The 21,170-nt window shown below is 42.1% G+C and overlaps 1 protein-coding gene across 2 annotated transcripts in view; it reads right to left on the bottom strand.

Annotated features, from left to right (window-relative positions):
* ttyh3a (tweety family member 3a) overlaps positions 1–15,946 on the bottom strand; it is a 53,827-nt gene extending 37,881 nt beyond the window's left edge. Inside the window, exons 1-2 of one of the 2 annotated variants that reach the window (XM_048245276.1) lie at positions 14,721–15,946; positions 2,642–2,811 (exon numbers count right to left, since the gene is read on the bottom strand). In XM_048245276.1, the coding sequence (XP_048101233.1) occupies positions 2,642–2,811; positions 14,721–14,846 (296 nt within the window). In that variant the 5' untranslated portion in view covers positions 14,847–15,946. The remainder of the gene's footprint in view (positions 1–2,641; positions 2,812–14,720) is intronic. The other variant, XM_048245275.1, reaches the window with a different exon arrangement.
* Between the last annotated feature and the right edge of the window lie 5,224 nt (positions 15,947–21,170).

Here is a 21,170-nt window from a genome sequence, read left to right as displayed (position 1 = left end):
GTCAATGAAATCACAGCAGTGATTACAGTGTATGCTTATACCTGTGTGTGTGTGTGTGTGTGTGTGTGTGTGTGTGTGTGTGTGAGACAGAGAGAGAGAGGACGGACAGAGAGAGACTGCACTCAACGTTGTTCTTAATGTCTCTCTCAACCACCACTGATCTAGCTTGTGGGAAGCCTGATGACATTTCCAAAGATTTAGAGGTCATGATCACAAGCACAGGACAGGCTGTGAAATGTCCCCTTATGATGGAAAAGAGATGGGGGTGGGCTGGACCTGTGGGTCCCATGCCATACTGCTAAGAAAAGGTGTTTCCATGGAAACCAGAACCTTTGTGACTGCGTGGCGGTTTATCTGCTGTGACAATACAAGTCAATTTTTTCCCATCCAACATTTGGATGCAGGCTGATGTCTTCTGTTCAGAAGAACAGAGCAGAAAACAATGCTCTCACAATTCCAATACAGTTTGCATTCAATACAACATTCACAGATTCAAGGTGGAATTGCACAGCCTACGTTCTTATTCAGTTAAGGTAACAGAAGGTTGTGTAAGGTATTGTACTTTTAAAAAGAACACATCTTGAGGAGTAGTCTAGAGTGTGACAGAATTATCTGTTCATTCTGAAGAACAGGGAAGTGGATGACCAATTCATTAGGAGCCAAGCACATCCCTGTTTGGAAGCACAGCATGCTTCAGCAACGTAAGCACAGCCATCTGTCCCATGATTCCTTACTTGCAGCCAAACTAAAACGCTTCTCTGCAGAGTGGGACAGCAGAGTCCTCTTCTATAGTTGCTTAATCAATCCATGTCCTGTGATCACTCCAGGTCTCTCCAACTGGGTGTTCATCCAACTATTCTAAGCTAATTTTTGAGCATTTGGATAGTAATACGTTTTTCAAGAGACATTGTATTCATGATCTATATTCAGTAGTTGTTCAGGGTCTTATGTATTCCCTAGTGCACTTTGCTGACATACAAACGTGAATTATAACCCCTTGAGCAGCACATGTCTATATTGTTGACCCAACCGGCTCATCCATAGCTATCACAGAGCCAGAAATCCTACCTAGCTCATGCTCATGTGTCCAAATCATCCTGTCATTAAGGATGAAAGGCAAGTAGGGGAAAGCCTGCTTAACATCTGATAAGGGCAGACTGCAGTCCCGCCATGTGGAGAGTCAGTTAATCTACAATTACTGGGTCAGGGGCAATCTGTGTCAGTAGAGTTACACCACTATGCTCTTCCACCAGTGAAACAATAGGTGCAATTTCTGTTGCACAGGCAATTCAAGTTGATAGTGGACATAGACAAGAAAAGTTGTTGTTTCAATTCATTATATCTGGTGTTCTTTGACCATCTTGATGAAGGAGACGCAGCTGTTTCAGAAGCATTTAAATGCAAAAGGGTGGATGGTAATAGAAGGACAAAGTACATTTCTGACATGCTTTAATGAAGAGTGCTCAGTTAACCTCTTTCCTCCTCTTCCTCCCTCACCCCCTCTAGTAATATACAAGACATGCCTATTTCAGTGCAGTTCTCTCAGATACCATCTGGCAAAGTGGCTGAGAATAGTTAACTAGTCACTCTGCCACACCACGACTGAAGAGACCGTGAAGTGAGGAAAAGGATTAGAACTAAAAATACCTCCATTCTGACAGAGAGGCTTTGTGCTGCTATAATGTGCTGTGACTCAATGCAGCGCTCCACCGTCTTCAGGAAAATGAAGACGGTGGCTCATCTCATGAAACTAACCACCTACCCCCCAAATCACCTATAACTGAGACCCGACTGCCTGAACCTGAAGAGATGCTGGACACTGATACAACGTCACTGCGCATTTCTGTGTGCTAGTGGCAATGGTCAGCGCCGTCCCAGTGTGATTGCATTTGCTGCTGCAGGGTTTCACGCTCCCGGTGCGCAGTGTGCGAGGTCCGTTAGCCCGCGCGACCCTGCGACCTCTGCCCAGCTCCTGACTGATGAGAGCTGTTCTGCTTGGGGTAAACAGATCGTAAATTCTCACCGGCAGACAGAGTGGCTGCCAGCCAAACTACTATAGTCACCTGTTCCGGAGAGGCTTGGAAGGTCAACACCTGTTATGACGCAATTTGTCCGAATGCTTCATGATTCCAGGCCACCACTACTAATGTAGGTAGCCTGACAGATCTTGCCAAATTAACATTAATGCTTCCTGACCAGGTCAGCTTGATGCATGGCTTTTAATGAGTGAAAGTGGTGTGACTATACATAAAGCATCCATGTGTCCAAAGACAGAGATGATGAGTGTTAAGAGCTGAGGTGAGATCAACAGAGATACTCTGTCCCAGGCTGACCATGATTCCAACATCCTGACCCTGACAACGTCACAAAAAGTTTCTAACTCTTTCCAAACTGAGACTGATCTTTTTCAAGTGAACATCCTGTGTACCGTTCACTAACTGATCATAACTGACTCAAAGCAATACAGTAGAGCTATGTGGGTGTTAGCTGGAGTTACGGAAACTTTTGCCTCAGCACAATCACGTCACTACAATTACTTTATTACAGTCTAATCCGTTTATTTGGGAGTAAAGTTCACTGTTTCCCCTTTTCCCCTTTAGCGGCGCTGCTGGTTTTCTGGGGACTTTCCATCCTCACTCACCTGCAGACGAGAGTGGCAATGATAACGCACCACGCGGTGCAACAGCAGTCAGCGCTGGACGTCTCCTCGGTCTTCTTGCGCCGGCAGCAGAGCCAGAAGGAGTAGAAGAGCAGGAAGATGAGGTCCAGCGCCAGGCATGCCAGTGCCACTCCTCCCACCAGCAGGATGGCCTGAGCAGGACACAAAGCACAGGACACAGTCCCATCACTCAAGAGCACAGATGGGACTAGACAATAGTAGAGGAGAGACCTAGGAGTGCAGTGAGATACTCCATTTTGGAACAGGGCTTCTGGCCTGCAATGTTAATATTTAATACCAATGATTCAAGCATTTCCGAGAGCCTTGTTTCCTGCTTATTTAAATGTCCTACAATCCGAATCTCAAATAAAGAAACTATTATAGCTTGAGCATAAGAAGCTTTTTAGAGGCCCTGAAAAAAAGCTTTAAAATTTAAATTTGACAGTGACAAAATAACCTTAACTGCCAATTACAGAATTTATTCTATTGAAAACCAACATAACATTACACTGAATTTCATCATGATGACCCAAGAATTTGGAGGCAGGATCACACAACAAGTTGGAGGAGAGTTAGCATTGAGAAATTCAGCATTACTACAAATCCAACCCCCCTCACACAAACACAATCTCGCAGAGTGGTTGTGCCGTGACTTCACACATGATTAATCTCACGTTCCGTCTGATCCTATGGCCCCGTTTCGCAGGTTCACCAGCGGACAATTCTCACTTCGCCACCCATCTGTTCGCTCCTGAGCACGTCTGTCCTCAAACTCAACAACACCACAGACGGAGTCATGGCCACACACTGTTTATTTTGCCAATGCTGTTGTGGATCTAGATATTTGTTGTGTGGACAAATGGTCCTATAGATTAAAAATAAAAAATGACACTAGTCATCTGCAAAGGGGTGTCAGTGAGTTTAAGGTCAATGAGGAATGGAACTGTTATATTTTTGGCCACACTGCCGTCACTGAGGGGATTTCGCTCGAAACGGTTAAGCAGTTTTATCAAAGTCCGTCACAAATCTCTGTTGTCTGGTGTACTGCACAGGTTCCTGGGCGTCTTGCTCCTTCCCAAACCACTGTTTTAAAGCACTCAAATGGTGGTCAGCAACAATTCGTTAGGACTAATCCCTATGCACTCATTGAACTCAAGTGTTCCGCCAAGTGTTTGAAAACCACCACCAATATAAAGAAAAAATATTAAAAAGCACATCAACTACTAGTTCCACTCGGTGCCTTTCAACAACTGCCAAACTGTCGGTCAAGCTCTTGCACTGTGATCACAGGCAGCTTGGGGGGTCTATTGTGTCTGTTCCAAAAGCCCAGACCCCAGCGACTTTATGAGTATTTTGAGAGCACCGGGTTTAGATACCAACCAGCCAAACACAAAAAAAAAAAAAGAAAAATGGGCCTGTGGTTCACATGACTCCTGCTATGAAGAAAATGAATATCTGCATGCTCCATGCAGTCAGACGAAACAACAAAAGGCATGAGGGGTGAGGCCAAGGCCTTTGGCTTCTTTTTTTGGCTGCTTTAGACAAAGTATGTGGCCATGTCCATTACTGACTGACCCCTGCATAAGAATAGAATAGTTTTCCTCTCTTTGGGGGTGGCTAAGCACATAGACATCTTATGACGCCATGCATCGTTTAGGATAATAAATCTGATCTGTGCTGCAGCATGGCACTGTCCTCACTAATGCAGGCTGGGCCTTACTGAACGATACTTTCACGGAAAGTCAGTGGCCTTGTGGTCTCTTAGGGAATGATGGGACTGGACAGGCCTAGACAACGTGACTGAGACTGAGGGTGGAGGACAAAGGGAATGTTTTACTTTTGCTCCACTCCTTTTCCTGACTCTGCTGATTTAGCAGCTTCCACGGAAAGGCACCCATTATTACTGCCGAGCAAAGGCAGCTGTTTTGCATTTGCACATGATAACATTTCTATATGGGTTATTATGGGGCAAAAAAAGGAAATGGCTCCTAAAACATTCAGTCCAGTTCCTGCGTGCTAAACCCAACAACGAGACTATATTTAGACGTTGTGTTTCAGTTCTCTACTATGCCCACTGGCAGTGAGGTATGAATAAAGGGCTGTCCACTCAGTGTGATGGCAGATCAAGGGAAAATTGTGGACAATCCAAATAATCCACAATTTATAAGCCTTTGCCTTCTGGTTTTAATTTATTTTTCAATGACTGAATGGCATTCCAGAGGGAGAGGTTAAAAGCAGACGGTAAAAAGTAATCATATCTTTTTCATTAGCCAGCAGTCTTCATTCTGGCTACAAACATGTTGGGATCATTTCATATAACAAATGAGACAGTGGACATTTGGGCTAAAACAATGAAAATGGCAAACACGGAATAGAAGGTTACTTGCAGCAAAATATCAAACGGAGTGCAATATACCCCAACTTAATGAACATTAAAATGTACAAGGGGATGAGATCTCCCATCAGAGGGCAGGGCTTAAAATTCATTTTTCAAAATGGGAGGGGGATTCCCCTTAGATTATTCATATAAGGGGGATTTACACAATTTGGTGGGGTCGATTAGGATACCAAGTCAAGAATTGCGATTTCAATACTTTTTTCGATAAGGGCGCCACAAAATCAAAATCAGCCGTCACAGATTAATATTCTATGTTTAATTTAATTTAATTTAATTTAATTTAATTTAATTTAATTTAATTTAAATTAAATATGAGATCAAATCCTTGCATTGCCATTGAGCTGCGCTTTTTACGCACGCAGCCTTTCCTTACCGCGCCCCGCTCTCTCTCGTAGCCTGCTGCCCCTCCTCTGCATGTGCATTTAACAAAATATTCACGATTGTTGTTGGCACATAGAAGCATTGCATAGAAGACGTCTGGCTAAATTGCTATTAAATCTGCTTAGCATCGTGACCACGCTGTGCAAATTTGTTCAAAACTGCTGCATTTAAGTTAACTCTGCTAAGGTCTTATCACAACATAGTAGGCTACATTGAAGAGACTAAACTAAGTTAAGTTATGCAATCAAGCAGTATCTCAAAGCTAACGTTAGAATACTGTTTGGATGTCGAATTTAGCATGCTTAGCACTTACAGCGGCTTGTCAATTTCGTCGAAGGGCTCATTTTATTGACTCCGACACTGAATGTTTGCAAAATCCCGATGTAAATGGAAAAGTGTTTTTCAAAATTCAAAAGTGCTTGTCCCAAGGAGAACAAACCTTTATTTTAACTATGTAGAAAATGTTGCAGAAAAATGAATTGCATCCACACATCAGCAGCCTTTTAACTGTGTCACAATTTCAAGGGTTCCCTCACAAACGTCTTAAAGTGACAGGCACTCAATTAGACCTATACACTACCAAGACGATCTTAATACCCCCAACCCCCCCCCCCAAGTCAGCTACCGCCACAAATTGATCCAATTCTGTGGGAAACACTGCACCTTGACGTCATCAGTAATATTGATTATAGTGGGATCATTCAGCAGTCAACAGTGGCCATTCTGCTTGACTCTCTCCACTCACACAAACTGAAAATGATGGCCTGTGTGATATGTTTCTATTTCATATATTTTTTAATTCATATAGAGTGTATTTAGTTAATAATGTATAGTATTTTACTAGTAGCTAAACATATTTAGTCATTTGAATGCTTCATATTGATTTTTAAACCATTACATTTAAGCATATCTTTAATGTGGAGTGTAGGTCTAATTGAGTGCAAATTGGTGATGTGTAGGTGAAATTGAGTGCCTATCACTTTAAGAAATACGTGAGAGTAATTAGCCTTCATCCTGACGGTTTAAGTGAATAAAAGTTGTGCATAGTGCATAAGGATATATGTGGATGCAATTCATTATGTTTTCTATGTCATTAGATATAATAAATGTTCAAAAAACTAACAAATCAAAGACAACCTTTCTGGGATCAAGTGTTTTGCAATGTTCACTATTGATTTTAGTGAGCATTACTGGCAGACGTGACCTGAGCTAGCAGGGTGGTTACCAAGGAGATGTAAAAGTTTGCCATGGTTGTGTATTTCTCGCATTATGATGGCTAGAGTTGCAGGACTTGAACAAATTATGCGCAATACCCACAATCCCGCAGTGAAATTTAGGCCCTGGAGGGAGTCAAACTTAACAGGTAAATGAGATAGTAAACGAGAGAAGGAAAAACATTTTGACAGTTTGGTCCCATGCCAACCTGGGAGCACTGCCAATGTCAGTTTATGAAACTATTAATACCGGCTTTAAATGCCTTTATTTTCAATGAGCAAGAGCTCTTGCCAATCCCAGTCCATTAGCAAGGCCAAGAAATGATGCAGTACCAGAGCTCTCCATTAAGAGCTAATTGGGCAGCACTACCACAATGAGTATGATGGTGCACTATCAATTTGACAAATTAGCACTGTCAGTTCCATCCCAAATTGGCACTATCCTAATGACAGTCCTAGACAGTGTCAAAGACTAAAGAATGTAAAGAATTAGTCTAGATGCTAAATCAGTTTGCTATATACTGTAGTTCTCTAGTTATTATTATTCAATACTTTACATTTCTCTCAAGAAAATGAGATTCATTAAAAATGAATGTTTAAAGACCATATCAAAACTCAGGATGAGCCAGAGAACCTGCTGAGGAGCAATATTTCAAATGGCCACCATTAGCAAGGTCTCTCTCTCTCTCTCTCTCTCTCTCTCTCTCTCTCGGCACCCAATTATTGCACAGGACCTGATGTGAAAAGGCATCCATCTGGTGATCTTTGAGGGCCCAAGGGCCTGTGAGCGTGCATGAGAACAAGGGAGATGGAGTGATGGATTGCAGTGATACAGAGAGAGATAGGGAGAATGAGAAACAGAGAGAGAAGAGAGGAAAAGAAAATGAGAGAAACAGCACAAGAAGACAAGTGAGAAAGTGAGAGAGGGAAAAGCAAGAGAGAGTACTTGTGCATCTATGTGAGAAATGGCTTAACACCACAGCACAGTATACAGAACACTTCCACTTGCACTCTGTGTGTCGAGTCCATTAAATATGTAGGTCACACTGCTGTAATGCCCCCCCCTTCTTCATGTGTTTTTATTTATTTATTTATGCCTGTGAGAAATCGGTCAGCAGCTTTGACTGTAATTACCCAGATTTTAATCCCAGACTATCTTCCTGACTGTTGTGAATTTTCTGCAATGGGGAAGGTTATAAACAGGAAGAAGGACCGCGCCCCAACCCTTTTCAGCACACAGTGTAATCTCGTCCAGATTATCCTAATGGACCACCTCCTGCCCCTCACTCATCAGTGAATGGAGGCCAGCACTGTGTCAGAAGAGTCGGACAGAGGAGAGTGGCTAGCCAGGAGAAAACGTGACCTTAATTATAACCATCGGCTGGGGCTGGACACACACCAATGGTTGCCATTGCTGTTTTCCACTCAATGGCATTAACACAGATGGTTTACTGTAGCGATTGAAAAGACATTGACACTCACTGTAGAGTGTAGACACAGTTACAGCCAGGACTGGCAGTCTTTTTGTTGTACTGGAGAGCTGGTGCACATTTGCTGCTACAGTATGCACTGCGAGACCACGGTTAGCGGTAGCATAGCTAGACTAATTCGATCCAGACATCTGAGTCAGCAGAGAGAATTCCTAATGCTGTCTGTGCAAGCTGTTTTGATGATGAAACGTTGAAATGTTTTTTGGTCTGGTCTTCCACAAGCATTCCGTTTTCCGTCTCCAAGAGGGGAATGCGTCTTGTGAACAGCCGCTCTTAATCCTTCTGCTGCGAAAGTCAACCAAACAGTGGGAATGATGAGACTGCAATTCCCAGCTCTTCCCTAAAGTTGTGGTGTGCAGCTGAGACTAGCCCTGGCCTTGAAAACATTCAGCGCAATTCAATAGGCATTGGAGTGAAGCATTTTCAAAATTCAACTTGCTTTTAAGTGCAAGGAAAAGATGAAAAAACACTTTCTGATTAAGAAAATACCAGTAAGGTTACATCAAAGAAAGTTTCCCCTCTGAAATCTCAAAAAATCTCCACCCCCAGTGGGGGACCTTCCATAAAAACATTCCTGCAGGCTACAAACTTGAATCAGGAAACTAAAATCCCTCATTAAGTTACTGAGCAGGCCTTTGTTTTCTGAGAGATACACAAGAGCTCATAGAGTAAGCTTTCAGAGCTATAGAGTGGAATAGAGGAAGTTTACTGCTTCCTCTACAAGCCGTACACCAAGGACGCTCTGTCTACTGGCGGATCCCAGAACAAGGCATCTTTATACCACAAGACATGCAACGTGCTACTTGACCAATCTAGATCAGACAGGAAACAAAAAAAAAATAAAAAGATATCTTCAAGAAACAGCATACATAATCTAGTCCATTGAGCAGTAAACAGTAAATAAAAAAGGTGCTAATTTGAGGTTCAAGGCATGAGGAGTCGATTTCCACATTGTTACATAGTACAAAAGTTTTCCTCAAGTCAATTTCTATTGGACTCCCTGATGAAACTCTACTGTAGCAGCTGGCATGGCCCATTAAGGTTTCACCTCGTTCTCAGGTCAGCTCTTAAACAGGTCAGCTCATGGTCTCCCGGGCTGACTTATGGTGAGTCCTCCATTTGGGAGCCTATAAATCTCTACTACAGTTGGAGAGCAAGGGCCTGGGCCACGACTAAAACGAGTCTCCCCCCAAACACCCCTTCACCCTCCCAACTAATCACCATGATTCATCTTTTTTAGCACTGGAGAGACTGTACTGGTTCCCCACATTGTATGGGAAAAAATGTGAAGCTGTTTACACTGTGGCTTCAGAGGTGACAACCTGCTCAGATAGCTTATGTAGCCTGTAGTGGTGGTAGAGTGGTAAAAGATGCCCCATCTGTCACTCACACACACGCGCACACACACATTGGGGCAAAAAACAGCAGGTACCACAAAAGAAATAGCGTAAACAAGACCACACACATACACCCATCCATTAACATCATATGAAGATTGTAAAAAAAAGTATATTATGGCTATAAGTGCACAATATTGTATTTGTCCTCTTCTTCATGATGATCCGTCAACAAGGTTGAGTGATTATGCTCTTCATAGGAAAACTTCCTCACAACAAGCAACCGTCCCACTGACTGCTCACTTCAAAGGAATTTACTTGGGACATGTTTGACCTAAGCATTCCTTTTGCTTGAGCTGGCAAATAACACCAAACAGCCAGACAAGGCAACTGGCAAGGTATACCACTGTGAGAAACAGTTAGTACTTCCTGTCTGGCCAGCTGACAACAAGCTCTTGTCAGTTTCTGTCAAAGCCCAGGCAAAAACAGGGCTGACAAAACAGCTTAGCTTAGCATGCCTTCCCTTCCCAGAGCTTCAGAGGACACCCAGCACAGTGTAACGTGATGGAATAATTGAAGAAATCAGGGGAGGGGATTTCTCCCCCTTTTTCTCCTTATAGATTGTAAGGAGACCGAGAAATAAGAGGTTGCGTTCCCCCAGAATATCTAATCTGTAAACCAGCAGCTAGAGCGTTCCCAAACCTCCCCCACACTAACACACAGCCATGGGAGAGGGAGAGGGAGAGGGCGTGGGTGTGGGAAAGCCTGTTGCGGCGCGTTGGTGGTGCATGTTAACCCTTCCAGTCAGCATAATAAGCAGACTTGCACCATTCTGGTAGAATAGGACAATTACAGACTGGTGGGATAAGGGAGGGCCAAAATTAGCAACAAGAGATGCATTGCTGTTTTTTTTTACAGAAAATATATAGCCATTTCAATAATATGTGACAAAATACAGGCCTTAGCATACCATTTGTTGAACCAATATGTAGAACCCTTTAGCCATTATTCATAGAAGAGTGTAGTGCTTCATCATTCAGCAAGTTTTGAAAATTGATGTGAGAACATTTTCAGCCATCTGCTGCTAGAACCCGTTATGACAGCTTTCAATTGTTTAATGGGTAGACCTTTCAGACCTGAGACCTGTGTTAAACAGCCGTGAGCACAAATCGGGTATTTCAATCCTATTTCCGACAACAGGTTTCTCAATCTAATCTTTAAAGGGGCTGGACTGTCTAATGAGTGACATGGGATTAACAGCAGAACAAAGGCATGGAATCCCATAGAGTGACAACGGTGGTCTTAAAGAAACTCAGTAACAGTTTATTTATGTTTCCACAAAACTTCAGCTTTCCTTCATACTTTCAGGTTTACTTCATCCGCTCTAATTGAGAAAAATAAATACTATTATTTTGGAACCATTCATTACTTGGTTCAGGGGACTTGTGAGGCCAGCATGAGCTCAGTCCTCAGTCTGATCTATTATTTGTTATGACGGTGATTCTTTTTTGGCCGGCCAGCCAGCCCAAGCCCCAGGCATTTTGCCCATGTCGTCTCGTCAGACCCAGTGAGCTGTCGAGGTACGGCCCTGTAACCTGTGCCCCCGTCCCTATGTGCACTTTCTGCCCTGTCTGTTCATACCCAAATGAGAACTGCTCCAGTCTCATCTATCCAGATCATGATGATTGCCACCTCCCCACCCCATCCTACTCCACTCCACCCCCCCTCCTTCCCCTCTGTCTTTTTAAGTGACTCTTGACTGCCCGCTTCCCCCCCAAAAACTTTGACACTTGGCTTTTGTCCACAACTCTACTGAAAGCTGTATTGTCCCCTTAAACTTCTCACAGCTTTGGCCTTGGCGAGGAAGTCGTCAGGGAAAGGGGGAGGGTGCATGTCTCAGCCTCCAGAAAAAAGGGAAAATGTCCTCATCTCGCTTGTCCACTTAGTTGACCTGGTGTGGAGATAAGTAAGGTAGTGTGGGGATCGTGGGAAAATAATGCTCACATCGAGAAGCTTAATGATTATTCAAACAAGTAGACCAGGGGGGGTCGATCGAGTACTTGGCAAAAAAAAGAAAAGAAAAGAAAATTGGGGCAAAGTTCAGTGATTAAGCGCATCAAGGAGAGAGCGGATGGTGCTGCTGAGGCTGATTAACCCTTAACTCGCTGACCTGACACTCATTTTTTTTATTTTTTTTATTCACTTTGCAAGTGCCACACTTCAAAGAACATGAGGCTTAGGCCTACCCTGTACCACACACACAAAAACAGGCCTCATCAGCTGTGCAGACCAATGATGCCCATGCTAGTTGCTGCGCTGCTCATCATCTCTCAGCTCACAGGCTGCTGTTAGCAGACTGGATCGTGACCGGAAGAGACGCGCCAGTGGTCAAACCAGGAGGGAGGCAGCGAATAGGAGAGAGAATGAAAGAAAGATGGATTCCAAGAACAAAATCACTACAAGATAAAAAAATCACACAACAAATGGAGAAAGAGCAAAGGTATTTGAGAGAAAAGGGAGAAGGAAAAAGGAGCAGAGATATGGATAACCAGGGGGAAGGTACTAGGTCATCTGGGACATAATTAAAAAGCAGGGGCCTTAGCTTACAAGCTCTAATCTTTGCCTTACAACATCTAATTACTCACTGGAACACTTTACTCAGACAAACCCTGTCCATTGAAGCCAAAGAGCAGGCCACTGACATGGCCTGACAATGCCTAGAGCATTGGACAGGGATCTAGAAATAAAGGCTGCACTGCCTACTGCTCGTTGCATCAGTTCTCATTAAAATCAACAATGACGAGGGCAAAACGGATTAGCAGCTGATAGAAGACCCTACTATTCCAAGAGGACAGGTCTATGGACAACCTAGGACTGGGTTTCGTGTCAGCATGTGATATTCCACCATAAGAATGTACTTAGACTACATCTGCAGGAGAGGTCCTTAAACCAGAGTAGATCTGGGGTTAATCTAGACTAGAGCAGGGGTCGCTATGGCTAAGTGGCTCAAGTTTAGCCCTTAACACTAGGACACATCAGCTAACGCATAAATACCAAAAGTTCGCAGAGGTCAAACAGTCCACATTCAACTGAAAGGGTCTAGGCCTATTATAAGGATGGCATACTTAACCAAATGCAACACTCTTACCTATGTGTGCCACCATTGAAAAGTGACATCTTCTGATGACCTAAGCTTAAGGATAAAGATGCATCTGATGACACCATGCACTCTTAAAGTATGTCTTTAAAAAGTGTTTACGTTATCTGAGGCTTCACAGCCAAAAGAGCAAAATGTTGGCTGGCTGTAATTCCTTTCTCCCTCATTGGATACTAAGTGCCAGTGAGGAAAACCCTCTTATTTTTGTTCTGATGTGTCATCTCTCTGTGGTAGTGATATCATTACAGAGCATAACGAGAGCTGGTGCTAGCATCTCCGTTCCTTGTAATGCAAGAGCCTGCTGAGTCTGACATTGACCAATTCAGGGAAGTCGAGAAGTGTTATCTGCTGACAAAAGATGATTCAGAAGGTAAGATGTTCATGCCATAAAATCAAAAAGATAAATGTTGAAGTTGAATTAAGCAGTTTTCTTTGAATATCTCTCCCGAAACGTCTTCCTTACTTCAGCAAGTTTCCACAGACAAATTGCCTAACATTACATGTTGGCAAAAAAAGCCATGGAAGCCTAGAGCTTCAACCTCTCTCTGCTTCATTGGAGTTCTTTACAGTAATACAGCAACTACAAACAATATATTTGTACACTACATTGTTATGAGCAATGTTTTAATCAAGTCCACATATTAGTTCTAAGCTTAATTAGTCAAATCTATCATCAAACTGGTAGAATGAACGCAAATAAAATATATGATGGGTAACGTTTATTTTGATGGATATTTTGCTTGACAAAAAGCCTCAATTGTGGTCCTATGAGGTCAAGACTGAAATATCTGAAATAGCCAAATAATTAGTACAGAGACATCCTTTTAAAGGGTATTACATCTCTATTGAAGTCACCTGCCCATGTAGACCACACATACTTCTGCTTGGAACCCATGAAGAGCTGTTCGATCACATGTTCAGCCATTAAAACGCAAGCAGGGCCAGCAGCTGTGCTTGGCTCTGGGCATTTCTCACTCACCCACTACAAGGCAAGTGCAGGGCAAGAACTTCAGTGACATTATAATGTTATTTTGTCTTGAAGGACACAAAAGACAACAGCACTGGCAAATTGCAGCTTTGTAATGTTTAGTTTTAGGAAGGCGATCCCAAATTAAGTAAATAGGATCACTGCATCCACAAAAACAATCAGCATGGGTTGCCAAGCGCAAGTGATACACAAGTCTCTGTTATCTTTACCACACTTACAAGTGGAAAAGTAACGGCTAGCAGGCAAATCAATCTCTTTGATTGGGATCTTTAGTGAAGTTGTGCTGGGCTGCTCACACGCAGACACTGCACCAACAGCCTTGTCTGTCTTCCTAAACACACAGAGGGGTAGCCTAAGAAGCACACCCTACAGCCACAAACAAGTTACCACGTCCACTAAAGGCAAGGGATAGTGGTCCTATCTCACAAGCTACTGGGACAAGTTCACATGATAAACCATGTAAGAGATAACCTGGGTGTCAGACCATGCCACCCATTCACCAACTAGTCTGACAGGTTTCATAATTTTCAATCATTAGCCCGATAATGGATTAAGCCCAAAAATGATAGTAGTCTGTACTAAGGCCTAATTAAATCCACAATATTGTTGTATTAAGAAAGACCCCAAACTCAATGGTGCATCCAAGATGAGAAGTCACATTGGCACAGTACATCTGTCAACACAACCAGCTATTTAAAGTCTCAAGTCCAGTTTTTGGATTCCCTTTTCACCAATGCCCCCCAACACAAACAATCTCCTAAAGAGAAAATAAATACCCAGCCAAGTTGGGTGGATTTGGATAACGTCTCCTATTAATTCAACTGTAGTATACCTCTGGGAACTATGCCACAAAGTACAGAATCGTCTTGCTGACTGTCCATTTCATATGAGAAGGGTTCATGATTAATGATGTAATTAAGGTGAAAAACCCATGTGGTAAACAATAATATTGAACATACTGTAGCTTGTCTGAACAATTTGGGGTTTGAATATCACTGAGGACATAACCAAAAATTTTAATGAAATAAACATGCGCGTTAAAACTAGAAAAGTAACGCCAACATCGAAATAAATAGAACAGTCATTTTCGTTTTACCTGTTGGTATGAGGAGTCCTCGGGACGAAAATCGCTGCTAGTTTGCTCAAACTGTAGATTGAAGTGAGGAATTCGGTGCAGCAAATTAACCCACCAAGGAGGAGAATAGTTCACGACGGCTGCCATAATGTTTGTTATTAAAATGATATAGAATGGGGAGGGGGGGGATAAACCGATATTCGCAAGCGGTGAAGAAGTCTTTCTTGTGCTGTATTAGGCGCGTGCCAAGACTCGGCTCCGTTTTCTGGTGTTTCACAACACACTGTGTTTTGTTGTAAAAGATACAGTGTATCTGACTATCAAACCTAGGCAAATGTCTGAAGCAGAAACGTTAAAAGGGACATGCCTGGTCGTGGTCCCTTAACAAGCCACAAATGTCAACTAAAAACCAGTGGAATAAATCTAGCCTTAGCTAGCTAATTCATATTGTTAGCTATTTTCGCTGGCCCTGAAATAAAGTTGATGCTCAAGGGTCTGACTCGTACCACCTCCCGTCTCCAAGGCAAACACGATTTAAGGAGCCAGCTGATCCCTGTGTACCTGATGATTTAATGCAAATCTCATTATTCCCAATTTACCGGTGGACTATACACCTCTAACACTATAGTCTGCCTTGGCAAGCTAATACTGCAACAACCCTATCGCCGTCTCAATACAATTAAGCTAGCATAGCCACCAATTCTTTCTCTGGTAGACACGGCGATGACGTAGTGTAAAGATAGCTAGCTGGCTACCTTTGCTGTTAGCTTGCTGCCTATTGTTGTGTGAGACAGCCGCAATGATCAAGATCCGTAATGCCGCGACTTCCTCATTCTGGCTATTTAACCCGCTACTTAACATTAACCTATTAAATAGTGCCCAGTCTAGACAGTCGTAGTTTTCCTCCTGAGGCAGCTGATTTGTTGTTGACTGGGGTCTTCGTTGCTTTTCCTCTGTGTTTTCTTTAACTTACAATCCTGTTGATTAACGTTAACGTTACCGAGCTTCCCACATGCCTATCGGTAATGTTCGTTCAGACACCAGTTAGTTTTCTAGGTCGCCCCGGCCACTTGGTCCTTGCTCTCCTCCCTTGTTCCGTCCGGTGTTAATCAATGAACCATTTTCACAGTCAGAAAACTCCCAAACAGTGAAGGCAACACCGACAGCAGAAAACTCGACCAGGCAATGGCCTCAAGCTGTCCCCTTGTCAGTCTCAACTTCAGTATAACCAATGCAACAACACAAATGGGTAATCTGTAAAGTGTGTTGTTGCTTACAGCGCCATCTGGTGTCAAATCTATGAATATATCAATTCAACCTTCGCTAAGTCCCGCCCTCCTTAGTTACTGTTGCTATGCCTGGCAAGCTTTCGCACACGTTTTAATGATGTCATTTACAAAGACATCTACAGCAAAGATTCTAGAATCTTTGATCTACAGTGTTCAGACCTGAAGTTGTGGAGTTATATTTTATAGTAGGCCTAGGCCTATTGTAGTAGGCCTATTTGAATATTTACCCACAACAGTTTTACCCTTGTCTTAACAATATACATTATCTGTGAATTACAGTAGTGATAAAATGAAAAAGTAAAGGTATCCTGATATTTTATTTAGGGATGGTCCTGCAATTTTTTTTCTAAACATATCTTACATTTCTCCCATCTACTTATGTTTTCACAGATCCTTGCTCCTGATATCCTGATGTATGGGTGGCATTTCATTATATGACTCCAACAGAACATCTACACAAAGGAGCTGTTAAAGTGGTGTCCTGCTACAAACAACAAGACAGCCAGCATGTAAACAAGGCCTTGTTTGTCCACTTCCTGAAGGGGCTGAAGCATGCTGGCCTTGACACCTCAGTCTTTGCTTCCATTTACAGCTGTGTTATGGAGCGCATTCTCTCATCATGGTCTACTGCAGCGGGTGGTTATATCGGTACAGAGGACAATTGGCAGCAATCTACTCATTATCAATGACCTTTACATTAGAAGAGACATGTGAGGCTTTCTACAGGTATTTTGCTAAACATAGCGGTTGCTAAGTTATTACTAGGGTAACTGGGAAGGTTGCTATGGTGTTGCTATGGTTTGGTGGTTGCTATGCAGGTTTCTAGGGTAATCATGTTGGTTGCTATGGTGGTTGCTAGGTTGGCATTGTAGTGGTGGTTGCTAGGTTGTTCATAGGGTAACTGAGAAGGTTGCTAGGGCGTTGCTAGGGTAGATATGGTGGTTGCTATGCTAAATTAAGTGGTTGATATGCTGGTTGCTAGGGTAATTGAGATGATTGCTAGGTTGTTGATAGGGTAAACGAGAAGGTTGCTAGGGTAGATATGGTGGTTGCTCTGCTAAATAAAGTGGTTGCTAGAGTAATTGAGATGGTTGCTAGGGTAGTCATGTTGGTTGACAATATCAAAGTGGTTGCTAGATTGTTGCTAGAGGGTAATTGAGATGGTTGCTAGGGTCAATATGGTGGTTGCTATGCTAAACGTAGCAGTTGTTATAGTAGCGGTGGCTAGGTTGTTGCTAGGGTAACTGAGAAGTTTGTTATGGTGTTGATAGGGTAGTTATAGTGGGGGTTATGCTAAACAAAACAGTTGCTGTGCTGGTTGCAAGGTTAATCATGTTGGTTGCAATGGTGGTTGCTAGGTTGACATTATGGTAGTTGTTAGTTTGTTGGTAGGGTAATTAAGATGGTTGCTAGGGTAGTCATGTTGGTTGACAATATCAAAGTGGTTGCTAGATAGATTCTGGGATCCTAATGTGTTCGTATCGGAGTCAACCATGCGAATAGATGATAACAGCCTTTTGAACCTGCTAGAAGGTGTAGATGGCCCCTTCTAACCCATGAGCTGATTACGAGTGATAACGCCCATTTAATCGAGTGATAACATTCAAAGCGGGTGTTCAATGGCACATGAACAGTTAGACCGAGAATTCTCGTCATGAAATTAAAATTCCACTGGAGCTCCAAGCGGTAAGGCTGTACACAGCCTTACAACACTGTTTACAGCTCTTCGAGTCACGGTAAAATGTCATTTTTGGTACATAGCTAATTTAGATACATATGGTGTGGGTGCTTGCGTTTCTTTAGGAATCCGCCATCTTTGTTTTTATAGAAATGGATATTAAGTGACACATACACGCAAGACGGCGGAAAGTACGAGACCGGCGGTAATAGGGGGAGTTCCGATACTTGTGCTCAGAGCCAAACAGTGTCAGAATACCGATGCACTCCAGTGTATGATTGAAGTGTTCCCTTAATTTTTTTTGAGCAGTATAGAATAGAATAATATAATCTTTTATTGTCATTGCATATCAGATATAGGTGAAAGGAAACTTTTCATTTGAGAGGCGTAGCATGGGATTTGTGTAATAAGGAATTTGTGAACTTGTAACCTCTATGTTGTATTTACGTGGTAGAAAAAATTATTCTACAACTTCAACATTCATGACACACAGTTGTGACTTTACAAGTACACAAATTATTTGCACAAGTACGCAGGACTTTTGATACTGATTTACTGCTGTGACAGTAGCAAAACCTGGAGCGTACTGTAGGAGAGTTTTCATTTGTAAGGTGTAGCATGGGATTTCTGTACCTGTAATAAGGAATTTGTGAACTTGTAACCTCTATTTACAGGGCAGAAAAAAAATCTGCAACTTCAGATTTAATGAAACACATTTCTGACTTTCGTGTACAAGTGCACAAATTCTATGATAAATTCTATGTACAAGTGCACAAATTCTATGTACAAGTGCACAAATTCTATGTACAAGTGCACAAATTCTATGTACAAGTGCACAAATTCTATGTACAAGTGCACAAATTCTATGTACAAGTGCACAAATTCTATGTACAAGTGCACAAATTCTATGTACAAGTGCACAAATTCTATGTACAAGTGCACAGTAGCATGGGATTTTGTGTAATAAGAATTTGTGAACTTGTAACCTCTATGTTGTATTTACGTGGTAGAAAAAATTATTCTACAACTCAACATTCATGACACACAGTTGTGACTTTACAAAATTACACAAATTATTTACACAAATTACGCAGGACACATTTCTGACTTTCGTGTACAAGTGCACAAATTCTATGTACAAGTGCACAAGACTTTTGACACAGATTTACCTCCATATAGGCTACCGATTGCAACTTAGTAAATTTAATAAGAAGACAGGGAGGATTTTGGCAGCACAATATATACAGACTATATAAACTAAACTAGAGGGGCATCATGCTTACATCTGTGCCAGGGAAGATTTTAAGCAGGATTGTTCTAGAAAGACTTTAAAAAGAATTGGACAAAAAACAAGCAGGCTTCCGTCAAGACAGATCGTGCACCGACCACAGTGCCACCCTCCGTATCATCATAGAACAGACCCTGGAATGGAACACATACCTCATTCTCACATTCATCGACTTCCATAAAGCATTCGACAGTTTAGACAGAGAGACTTTATGGAGACTCATGGCAAATGATGGTATCCCAAAGAAGTTCATAACCATCACCCAGCAGCTGTATCTACAATCATCCTGTAGAGTCATACATAACAGAAATCTCACAGACAACTTTGCAATAGAGACAGGAGTCCGACAGGGCTGCTTACTGTCCCCTTTTGGCAGTTGACTGGATCATGAAGGCAACCACAGCTGAACAAAACCTGGGTATTCAGTGGACGATGTGGTCCCAGTTAGAAGATCTAGACTTCGCTGACGACATAGTCCTCTTGCTTGTTTGATTATGCTTTTGTGGTTCTCCAAGTTTCTGCCCCATATAATAAAATTGATTTAACATTGGAGTTGAAGATGCTGAGTTTTGTATTTGTGGAGATATGTTTTGCGTTCCATATTGGCTTAAGCACTAGAAAGGCTGACCTTGCCTTCCCTATTCTTGCTTGTCTTTGTCACTCCCTCCATCCTTCCCAACAACGCTTAAATATGTACATGTGTCCACCTCTTCTAGTGCCTCTCCATCCAGTTTTATGGCCTCTGTTTTGTGGTTTGTGGTCATCACCTTGGTTTTTGTTTTATTGATGTTAAGTCCTGTAGTGGCTGCAATTCTGGTAAGTTTTGTGAGTTTGGTCTGCATTTGTGTTTTGGTGTGTATATGTTGTGTATTCAACCATATTATGTGCTGTTCCTGCTATTCCATCACGCCATCAGAGGGGGCACTTACCTAGTTCATACTGATACTGTGTAATGTGATTGGATAAAGTGTAATGTGAGTGGATAAAGAAGTGAAGAAGTTATAAACGTGGTGTGAACTTACAGTGCACGTCTCCCGTCTTGTTCTTTTTTTATTATACTAGTAAGTACAAGTCTAGCAAATAACACAGTAGCCAGAACCCTTACAAAAATAAAATGTTTGCAGCAGATTTGCAGCAAACTTGTGGGTGATTTGTGGGAAGCAAAAGAGTTCACTAGATATTGCCAGAAGTTTGCCAATGTTGGCCGCTAAAGGCAAACTTCCAGAATTCAAAAGTTCTGGCAACAATGCAAAGTTTGCCACTAGTGACAAATGTGTTCGCCAATGATTTGCCTGCACACTTAGCCAATAATGGCAAACTTCCAGTGAACTTCTGGTGACAAACCTAACCGTCTATGGCATGAATCCCTGTTGACATATCAATCATAACCCCCCCCGCCGCCCCCCCATATCACTTTTGAGCCTTCTGGAGGTGTTGTAGGCCTTAGTCAGTGAAACACCTATGAAGGAAAGTGTTGCTTGATAACCCCAGTAAAAGTGGTAAGTTAATGCTCTTGAAAGCTGCTCTGTTGGTGTTTTTTGGCCACAAAGGTTGATTTGTTTGAAAATAACATCTCTCCCGTGTATATTTAAACAAACAACAGGGTAAGTATGAAACATCCTCCACATGTCATCAGACTCAGTGTCAGGGCCATCTCCTTTAAATGACAATAAAGTATTCAATTGCAATGTGTCAAATAGCTTACAATAACCACCAGAAACACACACAATAAATGAAAACTAAATATGCATTTGAACAACTTTACATATTTATGCACATATATTTTTGTTTATACATTTATTTCAGTTTAAAGCAACACCAAAGAGTTTTTTGTACCTTAAAATAATGTTTCCAAAATCGTTTCAGTGGTTCATCAACTTGTAACAGGGTGAACGGCACTTCTGCATTCGCTTCGCATCCCTCTATCGGCTATAACCGCACTATGTAAGTTTGCCAGATTGGATAGCGGATCTGTAGTTCGATGGAACATAAGAAACTACAAATTTGACTTGCGTTTGATGCAATACATCGTACTTTCATAAATCATGCAACATATTCTACCTTGTCTGTGGACATTGTTATTTGCAAAGCCGGTGCTGGATAAACAAATAGTGTGCGTGTGACAGAGGGAAAGTTCTTTGGTGTTGCTTTAAACATGTTAAAACTTTATATTTTTCCTACATATTGTTGCCGCTCTGATCCAGATTGCTTCCTGA

Source organism: Alosa alosa, chromosome 6 (genome assembly GCF_017589495.1).
Source record: "Alosa alosa isolate M-15738 ecotype Scorff River chromosome 6, AALO_Geno_1.1, whole genome shotgun sequence".
Taxonomy (NCBI): Eukaryota; Metazoa; Chordata; class Actinopteri; order Clupeiformes; family Clupeidae; genus Alosa; species Alosa alosa.
The sequence above is the reverse complement of the archived record's forward strand: the minus strand, read 5'-3'. Positions and strand labels throughout refer to the sequence as shown.